This window comes from Archocentrus centrarchus, chromosome 5 (genome assembly GCF_007364275.1).
Source record: "Archocentrus centrarchus isolate MPI-CPG fArcCen1 chromosome 5, fArcCen1, whole genome shotgun sequence".
In the NCBI taxonomy this organism is placed as follows: domain Eukaryota; kingdom Metazoa; phylum Chordata; class Actinopteri; order Cichliformes; family Cichlidae; genus Archocentrus; species Archocentrus centrarchus.
In genome coordinates, this window is record NC_044350.1 from 23228529 (window position 1) to 23243708 (window position 15180).

Sequence of the window (15180 nt, forward strand, 5' to 3'; positions counted from 1 at the left end):
ACTGGGAACTTCATCAGTAAGTTGTTCTCATGGAAGTTTCTCTAGAGGCTATATGGGGAGAAAATAAGAGAGGAAAGAGGCTGTGTGTATGTGTGAGTGTGGCTGGTGAAGTCATTGTTACCCTCTTGTTTTACATGAAACTATTTATGTAGTGAGCATGTGAAGAAAGGAGGGGACACATGTGGGTTTTTGTTTTTCACTGTGTGTGTGTGTGTGTGTGTGTGTGTGTGTGTGTGTGTGTGTGTGTGTGTGTGTGTGTGTGTGTGTGTGTGTGTGTGTGTGTGTGTGTGTTCACGTTGTTTTCTTTGCCTTCTTGTTGTGGTTGTTCCCATATCCGATCGGTCCCAGCTTTGATAACAAAGATTTTCTTCAGTTCTCTGTCTCTGTAGTTAGTTAGCTGTCAAATTGTGCTTGATTTCTATCAGTATTTCTGCATAATTGAAAATCTGAAGGATCCAGCAGAACTGTGGAAAGAGCTTTGAATAAGCCAGTCTTTGGATTAGACATTATCGGTTTAAGTGTAATGTATAATTTGTTGTAACAGTATAGATATTTGATAAAGTGCCTTTCTCATTGGCTTTGATCCTAAAGGATGCAGATATTTTAGCTAACTTCCATTCAGACCACCTACTAAAGCCTGGACAAAGTAGAGTAAATGGTGTTGAGATGTTTGTATATTATATATATATAGCCTGAATAAGCTCTGTGGTTCACAATCTGTGAGTATGTATATGTATATCTCTATTTTGTGGCTTTGTGCAGAACTTGTAGAGCTTGGTTCTGGTTATAACCTGTGGTTAAGCCTTCATCCTCTTCCACTGTTTTTTTTTTTTTTTTTTTGGTTGTTGTCTTCTCTCTCCACCCTGATTCATCCCAGATGTTTCCTGTGTGTATCTCTCTCCCCCTTTCTCGTCTTGCTCTTTTTAAAATGCATTTATTAAAGGAGTTGGATATGAACCTCTGCCCAACCCAAGATTTGTAGGGAGGTTTTCTCTAAAGACCTTGGAGCACAATTGTGAGAAAAAGTCTGGAGCTTTTATAGCTTCTGTGTTATTGCCTCAAAGTCAAATATAGCAAACTCACCAAATTGGCAGTCTCATACAGGACTAACTCTGGCACACTTTGAAAACGAACCCATATTTTTAAAATTCTTGGTTCATATGTTTAGATTTGTTATTTAGTTTACTGTTGTGGCAATTAGGCATGTTAGCTCATACAAAGTTGCTTTTTGAGCCAGCATGAACTAATTACTAGTTCTTAGATTTTGCCAGCACACATGCCTACAACAGTCTCACCCCCCCCAGATCATTCAAACACATGATCACAGTGTGATCTTTAACTTGAGGCTTACTTGAGGGCCGGATGTCATGTGAATGGTTACTTAAAAGGCTATACTTAATGACAGATTTGAGTAGTGTAATACTGTTCAAGATATATGAATATATCATTTATGTATTGAGGGTTGGACTCTGGGTTTTAAATTAAGGGATCTTTCAGCAAATGCCCACCACAGTGACTACCACTAATACCAGGCTACATATAACCCAGGCTCTAGTAAAATACAGTCAGATAGATATTTGCTCTCTATTTCATTTGTCAAGTGGACCATTTTGATGTACTTTACATCGTTCCCATTTACAAAGTGAATCAACCAAAAAAAACAAAAATAAAAAACTATGCCCTTAAGGATTTTTTTTTTGTGCTGTAAAATGAATTTAAGATGTAACTGCTTGAATATTCTTAGATATTTTGTCCGACAACTACTTGTTTTACCCTAAACAACTGCATCATGAGGCTGGCTGCTCAGATGATACTTATCTTTAGTAGAATATCATCCTCCACAGTGTTCACAAATTCTGATGTTTTAAATTCATTCTTCACTCTACAATTCACAAATAATGTAAATAAAATAATGTAATGCTTTTCTGTTGATAGTTTATGGGTATCAGTTGAGCCAACTGGACCAGTAGTAATGAAGCCTCGCCATTCTTTCTTAACATCACAGTGATTATAAATGGCCTTTTTTTTCCACTCATTGTTGCAGTGTATTGCAGACACTGTTGAAAACTCACACAAATTGTAGCAAAATGTTGAGGCTTGTTAAAATTTGTTATTTGCCCAGTTTCTTAAGGAAGCATCCCTTTAAGGTAGTCACTTTAGCAAGCATTTTCTCGCTATTAAGGGGAATCCTGTTGTCAAACTGCTGGTAGTAAGAGCTCACTTGGTGTTTGTAAACTGCTTTCTTTCATGTTTATTTATACATTATTGGATTTGGGCTTCCTTTACTCTCTGTTTTCAGTCTCACCCCCCCCTTTTTTTAACGCTGTTTGTCTCCCAGTACCCACTGTAGGGGCCAAGTCTCTGTGTTATTTAATAATCAAAGGCTGATTCCCTCTCGCTCGCTCCCACTTTTAGCTCCCATCTATTCCTCTTGTCCTGGACCTGGCAGGCCTCTCTCTTTAGCTCTAGCCCTTTTTACCACAGTACCCATGTTTCATGTGTAGCCCTTGCCATCCACCTCGTCTGTCCTCTCCCTCTTTCCCCAGCTGTGACCTTAATGATAATTAAGAGGTGAGTAAGAGAGACAAAGACACAGGGTGGGTTTTGAAAGCTTGATCCCTGGCATAAAATGTGGTCCAGGGTTTGGTGGGCAATCAGGCGAGGGGAAGGCGGGGGCGGTGGTGGATTCGACAGCTATTCCATTCATTGGTCAGATTTGTTGATCCCGTTCACTGGCTCCTGCAATGGGCCCTCTTGAATGAGGATGTGGGCATGCCTGCTCTTTGGCAGTGATTAAAGTTTGGAACAACTTCCACAACCTAACTCAAGACCCAGCTGCTGGGAAGGGATGAGAGAGCTTTGTTATCTGCTTGCCTCTTAGCTAATCAAGAGATTGTTTATATTTGAAAATAACACAGAAAATTTTCTTTATTTTATCTGATTAAAAGTTGATGTTTCCTGTAGTAATAAATTAAACAATTTATTCACTTGAATAAACTTTTGTCATAATTATGACCTGATTTTAAACGGATCAACTCCACAATGTATTTTTCTTTGGACTATTAAAAAAATAGATGAAACAGTGAATTGATGCCACTATGAAAGAACAAATAAGCTTGTTGCTGAGCTGTCGGCCAGGGTTTATGCAAGTGTTGCCAAGTCTTTCCTTCTTTAACCCTCAGGAAGTTTGCTGCTGATTGTGAAAGAAAAAGGGGAAAAAAGAGAGTGGGACTCTGCTAATGTAAGCTCTCGGCACAAACGGAGGAAACTACTGACCTCACTCTTTCTTAAAGTTGAGGTCCCGACCATTCACATGCAGCTTACCCTTCCCTACCTCTCCTTAGCTCTTCCTCTCCCCCTTTATGTATTCTTTGTAGACTGTTTATTTGTGGAAGACAGTGCCGTGGACTCCAGATGCTTGACCCAACAGTCAGGTTGCCTAGTCACATGAATCTACAACTGCTTGCATGAACTTGTTTTGCAACTTAAAGGGCTCCTGCAACCTTTTAACTTGTGTGGGTTAGGAAATGCCCCTAAGCGGTGGAGAATGAAGAAGTTATATCAATCAATTGTTGCATGAGTGCAGTATAATTATGTGTAAATAAATTTAATTAAGCATGTATTGTCTATGTATAGTATACTTCCGTGTAGAAATGAGGAAATCAACGATTATGGCTCTACCTGTGAATGTATGAGTGATTGTGGAGTTGGGGAGAAAATAAGAGACAGAGGGGAGTACAGTAATTCTTGCTCCCTGTAACTGGGCCTCAATTCGCAAGAGGGGAGTGAAGTAGCATGGACACACGTGCATACATGCTCACACGTGTGCACACACACACACAAACCAAGAACACAGACAAAATCTGATGCAGGGACCAAAATAATTGCCAGCCTGGTAAACTTCAAGTAAAGACCATTGTAGTCAATGACTACATATCAGACATATCAAAGTCCTTATCGTCAGAGCTGGATAAAAAGTCCATGTTGTATTAAACTGTTACTTTAATCCCTTATCCTCATGTGTTTTTCACTGATTAAAATATGAGCTCACTGGTTGGTGATAGCAGTGCTCATAAATAATTGTAGAATGTGTGTGGCTACCTCCATTGATTAGTTCATTGTTCTAAGTATGGACAGTTTTGTAAGTAGTAGTCTAGGAGAAGAAATGGCAATAAAACTTAAGAAAATATGTTTACCATATTTAATTGAATGTCAAATGACTTTAGCTGACATCTACCAGCCTGCATTAGCATTTTATTTATTTATTTTTAAATTCTGACTGCAGTACACGCAGCTGGCTACAGGTTCACCAAAGAGATGAAGTTGATTTGCTGTACCGGGGAAACCTTTCAAGAGCTTTGAACTTTGCGCCCATTTGTCCCCCTGTGCCGAGATAAGTTTGGAGTCCATCCATGCTGGATAAAGTTAGGCGAGTGTTCCTTCCTCCATCTGAGGACAGTGTGTGAGCCTGTGTTTGTACCATATGGTCTTATCAATCCTACCAGCAATCTGGGAGCTAAGGATATGTGTGTGTGTGTGTGTGTGTGTGTGTGTGTGTGTGTGTGTGTGTGTGTGTGTGTGTGTGTGTGTGTGTGTGTGTGTGTGTGTGTGTGTGTGTGTGTGTGTGTTTTAGATCAGTATTAATAGCTTTTGTTGTTCCTGCTGACACAGAGCACTATTTACAATTGTCCTTTTTTAATCTTTCCTTTTCCCCACACTACATTCTCTCTTATCTGAACTGCTTGTCATCTTTCTGTCTTAATTTGGCTCTCTACTTCTTCTTGTTTTTCTCTGTCCATTCCTTACATCATATGTTAACACTCTTTTGTCATCAAGTTTACTTTTAAGCCCATCTCACACACCAAATATTGTATTTTTGATAACCTTGGATCAATCATTATGTTTAAGCACCAAATGTCTTCCCTTATCATTTTTATTGTGATAGTGGATTCAGAGTCATTACACATAAATACACCATCCAGTGTGCAGGATAAATAACGTCCCTTTTTTTGGGTTTCTTGGCTGTTCCTCAGGAAACCTAATGGAGACTATCGCAGCTCTCCTGGCTCCAAGGACCGCAGCAGGAGCCCCATTGAACGTGTGGTGGTGCCTGGTACTCTGGGAGTTACAAGCAACCACCTGTACAGCCACACCCATCACCACCACCTCCACCTGGCCAGCTTAGCTCCCATGGACCAGCCACTGGCACTTACCAAAAACAGCATGGTGGAGTCCGCACGCAGCAACACAGCAGCTATGGCTACAGTGCCGCACACAGTCAGCACTGTGGAACGCCAGCAGGTATCATACCCGTCCTGTTTCTTTGGCTCTAATAACGACCACATTTTTTTAAAATTGTCGAGGGAAACCTCAACTCTGGTAGGTCCTCCACATGATGTGACTAATGTGCTTTCATTAGGCTAGCTCCTTGGTTGGTGGAAAGTACAAATTTCCTATTTGGCTTGTTTGCAAAACATATTTTAACATCCTGGTGGTAACTGGATCATTCCCTCTCCCTCAAACTTGAAACCTCTGTTTTTTTTTTTCCTCTATCTTTAAAAAAAAGAAATTACTGTTCTGTTCTTTTTGTATTTATTCTCCTTAAACCTTCTTTACACTTACATGCTTATGCTTCAGTAAATTTCTGACCAGCAATCATAAGACTGGAACTTGACATTTAACAGTAACTCTTTGTCTCTGTGTTTCAGAATCGTCCTTCAGTGATCACATGCGCCCCAGCAAACAACCGCAACTGCAACCTGTCTCACTGTACAGTCTCCCACAATGGCTGCTCCAACTTAACTAATAACTACAGGAGAATCAACAGTGAGTACACATGTGCAAATGCATCTGTACTGGTAACTTTCACACCAGAGAAAACAGAAGCTCATACTCTCCACATTCAGATGTAAATGTATAATAGTGATGCTAGTAATGCTAGGGTCTTTCTTATTATAGCAGAACAGGTGTTATGATGGAGTTTAAACATACTTAATTACAATCTTACCTGTTACCTCTGTACCCACAAAGTCATTCGACGGCTCAGCTGAAAACATTTTTCTTTTTTCCTGTTTTCTGTGGTTTTTATGATCCCACTGAAATCTCTATGATCTCATTGAGGTTAAACAGTGAAATTTAAAATGTTGATTTAAAAAGAAACCCTGCAATGAAAAGTAAAGTAGATGTTGGAGTTAGTATTTTTCCATTGACCAAACATACACATTAAAATAAGTGACCATTTCTCTCTGTGTGTTTTAAATGACTAAAATGGTAACAAAAACTTCTTTTTTCTTGCATAAGCCAACACAGTGTGTGACCCTGTGATTGAGGAACATTTCCGTCGCAGCCTTGGGAAGAACTACAAGGAGCCCGAACCCACTGCCACCAACTCGGTGTCCATCACAGGCTCGGTGGATGACCACTTTGCCAAGGCACTAGGCGAAACCTGGCTGCAGATCAAAAACAAGGGGAGTCCCTCATCATCTGGGAACAGCCCAAACTCCTCCCCTGACAGTCACATGGTCAATCACAACCACTCACCTTCGGTCGTCTCCTGAAGGGGAGAGATTTTCCCCGGTTTTCCCCAGTCCTCCCAATCATCCCGGCTCCAACATCCATGCCCCCATCACTTTGGTCTGTCACCAGCATCCCAGAGGGAATGCTTGCCTGCTGGTCTGCTAAAAATATCTAAAACCCTCAAGCCCACTCTCTCACTGTGCATTCATAAAGGATCAATCAAGCAATAACAACGTGGTCATTTGTCGCATCTGTCCTCTGGTATGCTAATGCCAGACAATCAGTAATGAGTGATGAGGGTTCAGCCTGGAGCTTAGGTGGAGCATGAGCTTGCTCCTTCCTGTCATACATCAACCTGCATGTCAAGCTTGGAGCTAAGCAAGTGTCTGTAGTTATATGTATATAAAGAGAGAGAGGAAAAGGAGGTGTTTTAATTATTAATTTTCTTCTTTGTTGTTGTTTTTCTTTAACAGTAGTTTTGTGTACTTCTGCGTTATGAAATGCCCGACGTTTCAAAGGAGAGATAAGCGAGAAACACTTTGGAGAAAACATAAACCACCTGACTGTTCTACCAAAGAAACCTCAGACACTGATGTTTATCAATGCCCACCTCGGAAACAAAACAACAAAAAGCCATCTTGTAATCACCTCCCTCTGTTTTCATCTTCTTTCATTCGCTCACTCTCCTTCTCTCTCTCTCCCCCACTCTCGCTCTTCTGTGTATGTGTTCTCATGGTTTTGTTACTGTACGTGTATACTTTGGTGATCGACTCGGTCTGATTTGCACTACTGCCGTAGAGGGTAAAGGGTGGCATGTTTATTTTTGCAATCTGGCACTGAACACACTGGGACTGATAACGCAGATTTTTGGATTTTGACACAGATCATATATCCAACTTTTGTTGGAACCCCCCGTTTTTATATATCACAATAACTCCTGTTTAAAAATCTATCTGGGCACAATTTCACACCAGCGCCGGCAGAAAAGCATGAACGAGGTCATTATGCATTATTTATTGAAAGCATTTTGGAAAATGTAAACCGACTTATATGGGGTTGGGCAGTAGACGCATGAATCACAGCAAGCTTTTGACGAGCGTGTCCAGCTATTACGTTACAACACTGCAACTTCATTAGTGCAGCTGTTAGCTGAGAGCACACATACATGATAAAGGAGGGTGAAAAATGAGATATTGGGTGCTTCAGTCCACACAGCTTATTACTGTGCTTTAAACAGATCCATCCCCACCAGCACTTCACTACAGAGTGGTTATATTGAGAGCCCTCATTATTAATCTAAATAAAGAGAAAAGTCGCTGGAGGGACTTCATCATCCATCATTAGTCACCCAACTGCTGCATCCCCAGAACAAGGTTACAACTAATTTGATTTAAAGATTAGAATTGCAGCTTGCAGATTTGGCCAAAAGTGGCCATAAAATGTGAGGAAAATTAAGTTTTATGTGTATTTATGTAAAGGAGAACCTTTAGTGACTCCATAGAGTAGTGGTTTATATATTTGCATAAAAGTGATAGATCCTTGGTTTGATGCCAGGGGGGGCGGAGACAGATCCCTATGGGGTTGTGTCAGGAAGGGCATCTAGCAATAATAAAAAAAAAAAAAAAAAAAAAAGTGCCAGGTCAGATATGTGGCACTACTGCTGTGGTGACTCCTTGTGAATGAGGGAGCAGCCAAAAGTAGCTACTAGTTACATGTAAAGGAGAAAATGTGTATATATGTAACAGGTAATATATATTAATGTGTCATGCTGCCCAACTCTACTCATATCCAGGTTCTTATTTAAGCAGTATTGATTGGTATTGAACAATAAAATTGTTGCCTTTCAGTTTATGAGCACAGTTAGGTTTAAAAAAAAAATCAGCTACTGTGGTATTGATGGCCATCACAACCATGTTGAGAGGAGATTAGGGCTGAAAACACTCAGAGAGTGTGTTGAAGGTTGGGCTTTGCTGAGCGATGTGCTTTGATGTGTTTCACCGGCTTAACTGCTGACAGATGAGGGGATAGATGATGCTGCATGTCACTTTGTGGTTGAAAGAAAAAAACAAAAACAGTCTGGTTTCTCGACTGGGGGAGAGAAGATTTTTCAGATCTCTTCAAACACACCTTTGTTTTTTTTCCTTTTGGTCTCTTTGATCGCGGGTGTAGTAATTATATTTGGCTTACACCCTGCTGGCCTTCCTTCGCTCTCCTACACACTGTGGTTTGGTAGATTTCTACAAGGTTTTAAGGGTAAATTAATGCTTTTACAAATGCATGTTGTTTTTTTTTTTTTTGTTTTTAATAGCTGGTATCTATTAGTGTTTTTAGCATTTCAAGCATAACTTTTATTAGCCTTTTCATTCAGACGTTAGTTGTTACTTCTTTTGTTGTCAGTAACAGACATAGACACTATACACTCACTGCTGGGTCAGTTGTACTCCATATTGTTATTGTTATTATTACAATTTTGTATTTTTTTTGTTTTCCATTAATATCAGTGTGGTAACAAACATCTATAGTGGGACAGCCTCCGGACAGGCTCTGTTTAAGTGATGAATGCTGCGTTTCCTAAAATCATCTCAACCCAGTGTCCGATCAGCTCACTCCTGCAGCAGGGTGACGATCGTCCTGGAGTTCAGTTGGGTTTGGGATACAAAGCGCATAAAGGTTTTCTTAAGATGTTGATCCATCAGTGGTACAGGATGCTACAAACTTCAGCATGACTGAGCTGAGACACCACACAAACAGAAAAAAGTCAGCGGGGGTCTTGTTTTCTTCAAAAGCATCGAAGCATGGGATCGCTTAGCCTGTTTAGCTGCCATCGTAAAGTCACTACATTTGCAGGCTTTGGATGCTTTTGGGAAGCAGGGTTTGTTTACAGGAAGAGTTGGGTCATGATGGCCCTCAACCATCGTGTTGACACACAAAAGTGTCCCAAAGTTATGACACTAAAAAGACGACATTACTGAAATAACATTGGCAGACCTAGCAGATGAACAAAGCACATGGCTGATAATTGGTTATCTGAATTTATGGCGTGATGTTTCACCTTGTTCAACCACCATCAGCTGACTTTTTTGTGTTCTGACTTGGTGTCCAGACCCTTTTTTTTTTTATATATTTCAAACTTTCTTTTCTGAACTTAAATTAGACTGCTATAGTCTAAGGAAATGAATTCTGCAAAACAACCTGCGCCAAGGTGGCATACATTCCTGCTGTAGGCAACTTTGTACAGGCCTCGACACATTCACTATCTTTATATCAACAGACGGAGCTAATAACTAGTGAGGGCAACTTGTCCCTGAGTCCCCTGCCAACAGCATCTTTGCCTGAATTACAAGGTGTCCATGTTTGCCTTTTTTAAGTAAATTGGCAATAGTGAACATTTTTGAGGACATTTAGTGCATAGAAATAGAGAAGTAGGGGTTTACTAGAAGACAGTGAGAAAGTTACTCACCCTGCATTGAAAGTACAGATTAAAGTCTCAGAGCGATGAAGTTTCTATTAGTTTGCTTTGTGTAATTTTTGTCAAGAATGGCAAGTACGTACATGAGAGTTCTATACTGCGTCCTAGAATGTCTACACATTCCATTCTCAGCTATCCAAACAGAACTATAACCGATGATGGAAGGTCTACAATGTCACCCCAGATTCAGATGTAACTGGAGCTCTGTAATGTAATGTGCTTTCTGTGACCAGTTTTGAATGGTTTGGATGGTGAGTTTTGGCAGGCAGAGTTTGGGGGCAGGAGGCAGAGCTTCAGGAGCTGAGCTTTTGTAAGCACAACCTGTGAGTTAGGGTGTGTTCACCTGCCACTCAAAATCTTTTTAAGGTCTCACAGCGTTGCCCCCCCTCCCTCCTCTCAGATTCAGGTGGCCCGAAACATGAGGGAAATGGGCTAGGTGTCCAGAGAATTTTGTTTTTCGGTTATTCTTTCTCATTATCATTTCACTACCACCCTGTAGGTAGGCTCTCTTTATGCTTCGACACACACTCCCTACACACTGTAGGAAAATCACTTAATAAAAATACTTTTTTATAATAGGTGACTATAAGACCATCATTACGCTGTGCGTAACGAATGTACAGAGAAAAAAAATCGTAGGTATTTTTTTGAGGAACAATGAATTTGTTAATGATATGTAGCTATTTAATTGTTTTTCCCTGTCCTTATATTGTAATCATTGCATTTTCTTTTTTTTTTTTTTTTTTGGTGAAAAAAGTTGATCTTTTTTGTTTATAGTTTGTCTTGTTAGAGTAAAGGTTCAAGTGCAGGAGCACAGTAAACGTATGAAACCACAGTAAGCCACAGGTGTGTCGCTGACAATCGCTACTTCCATTGGTCCCCACGATTTTTGTGTTCGGTCATGTGACTTCAGAGACATTTGAACAAGATTGACTAACAAGCCAAAAAACTTTTGTTTTACGGGCCTTTTGAGCAATTTGCATGTTCTGTATTGTTGGAAGACTAGCCCAATCTGTCTTGCTTGTCATTTCCAAATGGGTTCCTTTTTAAAAATCAAATCAAATTCCCCATTACTCATGGGCTAGCAGGCAGGTACAATTTCCACCACAGCACTTAAGCAATAGAAAGTGTCTTTTTTCATGACTTTTTTTTTGGGGGGGGGGTCTATGGATGGGAAGTGAGTGAAGTAAAATCAGTCACAATTTGTTGAGTTTGTTGGAACTAATGAAACTGTAGAAAGTTTGTGCTCTGGATCGTCTGCGAAGTGTAGATGATCTAAGAAGCAAATGAGCTTTGGGGATGTCACTCCTTCCTAAATGTCATCACAGTTCCCATCTGTTGAAGTCATTTTGCATTCTCTAATCATGTTTAACATGAAAATTGAGCAAATAAATCAAAGAGGAGTCATCTTTACTCCGACTGCACCACATTTTCCTGGTCGTTTTTGAAGTGGAAGTAGCATGTACTTAATGGTTAGTAATACTCTGAACTGTAATAAAATTTCTATCAAGATTTGTGGCTCTGTGTCTCCTACTAAAAAGGTTTTGGCAGGCCACCTTTTTTGTACGTAAAGTAGCCTTGATGAACAATAAAGTGCTTTTAAACCACAGTCTGACTGTGTGGGTTTTTGTCTTGTTGCTGGTTTGGTGTGTTTGTGCTTGTGAAATGGTTACGAGAGATGCTAGAAAAAGTGGCAAACAGCTTTTGGAAAGACTGAGCTAAACCAAAAAGGGTATTGCTTCATAGTGACATAAACCTCACACATGTTAATAGAGAAATAATAAATTTTATTCCAGTCTTTTAATACTTACAGAAGAGAAAATGGCTCTCTGATTAATCAAACAATCCTTTCTCACAATCATCTCCCGCGCACACACTGAACTTCAGCCACTTCCTTAAATATCCAACCAGTTAAAATTCACGTGATTACACTGAACACATTGTAAATGTTTGCAGATGAGACACATGGAACAATACAGAGTTAAAAAAGTCAAAGTTACACAAACATGCATCAACACCAACAAACCAAGAGCAACAGTTTCCACAGTTCTACGTATAACAGTAACATCTGTGCGCAGGTTCTGAGTGAAAGCTTCATAGCAACAAAGCTGGTTTCAATATCAGCTGTACTGTATGTGTCACAGTCTCTAGTAAACAGACAAAAAGGTGGGTGGATTTGCTGAATTGTACTGTATTTTCAAAACTTAGCCAAAGCTCTTTGTCAAACTGAACGAGCAAACAGATGGTGTTCATATCTTGCCAAAGATTTCTCCAGTAAACTCATTAAATGTCTTGGAGACTTTGAGAGGGTTTAAATTTTTTGGGTTTTTTTGCAGGTTTTGTTGTTCTTGGTCAAGGACTTCAACTGTTTCATATAAAATCAAACTTGTTTAAGCTGTGAGAACTTTTTTTAATTGCATTACTGCCCAGTTCTGAAGCTCCAACTCTTTAGGCAACCTTGAATCCAAATGAAGACTATTTGGAATTTTAAAACTCTTTTAGCTGCTTTTCCAAAATGTTTCATTTTGGTCATGTGCTTGGTGTTGATGTAAACAACGTGGCCTTTGTAAATGCAGAATTCATTTTAGGAAAAAGGGAAAAAAAAAAAAGGGTAAATGGAAGTGTTTTGTCCTTCTGCGGTTGGGTGCTCGCTCCACCAGTTTTCAGATGCTCTCATCGTCACTCATGTCCCAAATCTGATGAGAAAGAAACATAATGGAGGAATTCAGCCAAGGCAAAATTAACATGGCAGTTATGTTTACAAAAGAGCATGTGTTAAAGGGCTTTCTGTTGGGACTAATAAAACAGCTCAATGATGTTTTAAAACATTTAGAAGCTTAATAAGTACTTATACCTACTATTCATGTTCTTGTGTGTACAAATGAGCCAAGATATTTCAAAATGTGTCTTGCTGATGTCCATGTCTACTAGCTTGCATTGCCATTTAAACATACTGCCATTTGCACAACTAGCGCTGATTGTTGAATCATTCTGCAGTAATACTTTTCAGATGTATCCATTAGGAAATTTCTCCAGTAACAAGACAAATGACTTCGAGAACAGATGCTATGTTCCCCACGGGGTTCTGGAGCCTTTACTATGAAAGATCTCCACCATATGCATTTCCATCGTCATCATCATTATCTGGTATTGCTAAATCTAACAAAGATAATCATGCTAAGAGGTTAGGTGGTTACTACCTCGGTAAATCAATCCAAGTTTTGTGAATCTAGCAGTAGGAGCATTGACATAGAAGCTGACCAATCACAATTGTGGACAGGTTTAGAATTGTATATTTATCACCAGAAGAATAAACTATGATCCCAAACAAATACAAGGGATTTGAAACTATGGTGCAGCTAAAAACATGAAGGAAAACTGGCAAACAATTATCAACACGGTGATTGTTTAAGTTAACACACTTATCAATGTCAGTTCAATCATCAGTATACCACATGAGAAACTGGGACTGTTGGTGTGGCCCTCCACAACAGTCCCAGTTTCTCATCCATCCATCCATCCTCCAATCTCATTGTACATCCTGTATAATGACAATAAAGGCATTCTATTCTATTCTATATGCCTCCTGGGAAAATTAACTCCCCAGCTCTGCATTAACACATCTGTTTAAAATAGTTTTGACACAGTTTGCTTTACTTAAAGAAGTGTGCAGATGCAGAGTACCAAGAATTACATAGCGCAGACCCAAAACATTATAATGCAAACTACATATATACTGTCATATGACATTTAATAAAACAATTCTAATACAAAAAATGAAAGAAAAGAGAGGCAGATAAATAGACTCATCTCCAGTTGTATAGCAGCCTTGAAAATCATTACTCCCAATCGTTTTCTTATCCAGAAGTGACACATTAAAACACACACACACACACACACACACACACACACACACACACACACACACACACACACACACACACACACACACACACACACACACACACACACACACACACACACACAGGGAGAGAGACAGAGGAACCACTTCTGTGCGAGTCTGTCAGTAAACAGCAGCCTTCACATGGCAGCAGAATTCTTCACATTCTTCCTCTGTAAGACGTAATTCGCATACCTCTGACACTGTCTGGAATGTTACGCACACAACCACAAACACACACAATTCTAACACATACACGCTGCATTCCTCAACCACCCAGCTAATAGATGTAGCTCTAAACAAAAGTATGAGAGTAAATAGAAGACTGATGTTAAAATGAATGAGGCTGAACTTACAACATCAAGAGTGCAAATGGGGTAGGAGTGGTGGTGGGAGTAATGGCTTTGTCACTTTTGTCACTTTTAAAATATACCCATGATAGCATACATAAGAGCTTAGCCACTTCCAATACACATTTAGATTTGGTAGGTTTATGTGAAACAATGTAGTACACCTTGTAATAAATACATTTATTACAAGCAGTATAAACCTCTGCATGTCAGCCTCATTAAAATGGAGACTGACCTATTTTAAATTCTGACAAATGTCCAAAGATTGTGCTCTTGGATGATCCACTGAGGGAAAACATCTCTCACAGAAATGGCTGCAAACAAACAACTGATGACTAATGTATTTTGGATGAACATTTGAATTCAAATTTTTTTTTAAAAAGAGAGGGGGAGCAAATTAAGCAGCTGCATGCATGTGACTTATCTGCGGCAACATCATACTGGTTTATTACTGTATGAATACAACTAAACATATTTTCTCACAGTCTGAACATTCACGTTTAGATTCTGGTTACTGGAATAATTAAAATTTGGGGAAATTCCAATTTTACTCTTGTGTTTTGTGAAGTGAGAAGGTCAACAGCAATGTGCTACTCGACTGCAAATACAGATAGCTTAGCATCTGCAACTGAAGGAAACAAACTGGCTCCCTCGATTCTAAAATCTATCTGAAAAAAAAAAAAAAACGGGATGCAAAAAACATGCAGCTTGTGTGCTGTAGGTGATGTTTTGTTGCTGGAACTATTGCTTGACTGCCAACAGTTTATCTTTCCACCTAGTGTCCTTTGTGCTTGTTCAACAGCAGGTCTGTGTTTGGTACCAAACCAGGCCAACGTCACCCTTTTCAGACACACACACCTTTCTGGGATTTGTGTCGTCCTTCACGTATGAATGAGAACTTTGGTCACTTTTCATACAAATCAATTTAACAGCATTATTAATCA

General features: G+C 39.6%; 2 protein-coding genes across 3 annotated transcripts in view; one reads left to right on the forward strand and one right to left on the reverse strand.

Annotated features, from left to right (window-relative positions):
* Nucleotides 1–11594, forward strand: part of vgll4b (vestigial-like family member 4b) — a 41767-nt gene extending 30173 nt beyond the window's left edge. For both annotated transcript variants that reach the window (XM_030729333.1, XM_030729332.1), the window contains 3 exons: nt 5034–5301; nt 5709–5826; nt 6301–11594. In XM_030729333.1, the coding sequence (XP_030585193.1) occupies nt 5034–5301; nt 5709–5826; nt 6301–6557 (643 nt within the window). In that variant the 3' untranslated portion in view covers nt 6558–11594. The remainder of the gene's footprint in view (nt 1–5033; nt 5302–5708; nt 5827–6300) is intronic.
* A 187-nt stretch (nt 11595–11781) lies between these two features.
* The window catches only part of atg7 (ATG7 autophagy related 7 homolog (S. cerevisiae)), a 55623-nt gene continuing 52224 nt past the window's right edge, over nt 11782–15180 (reverse strand). The window contains exon 19 of the mRNA XM_030729210.1: nt 11782–12681. Within this exon, the coding sequence (XP_030585070.1) occupies nt 12649–12681 (33 nt within the window). The 3' untranslated portion in view covers nt 11782–12648. The remainder of the gene's footprint in view (nt 12682–15180) is intronic.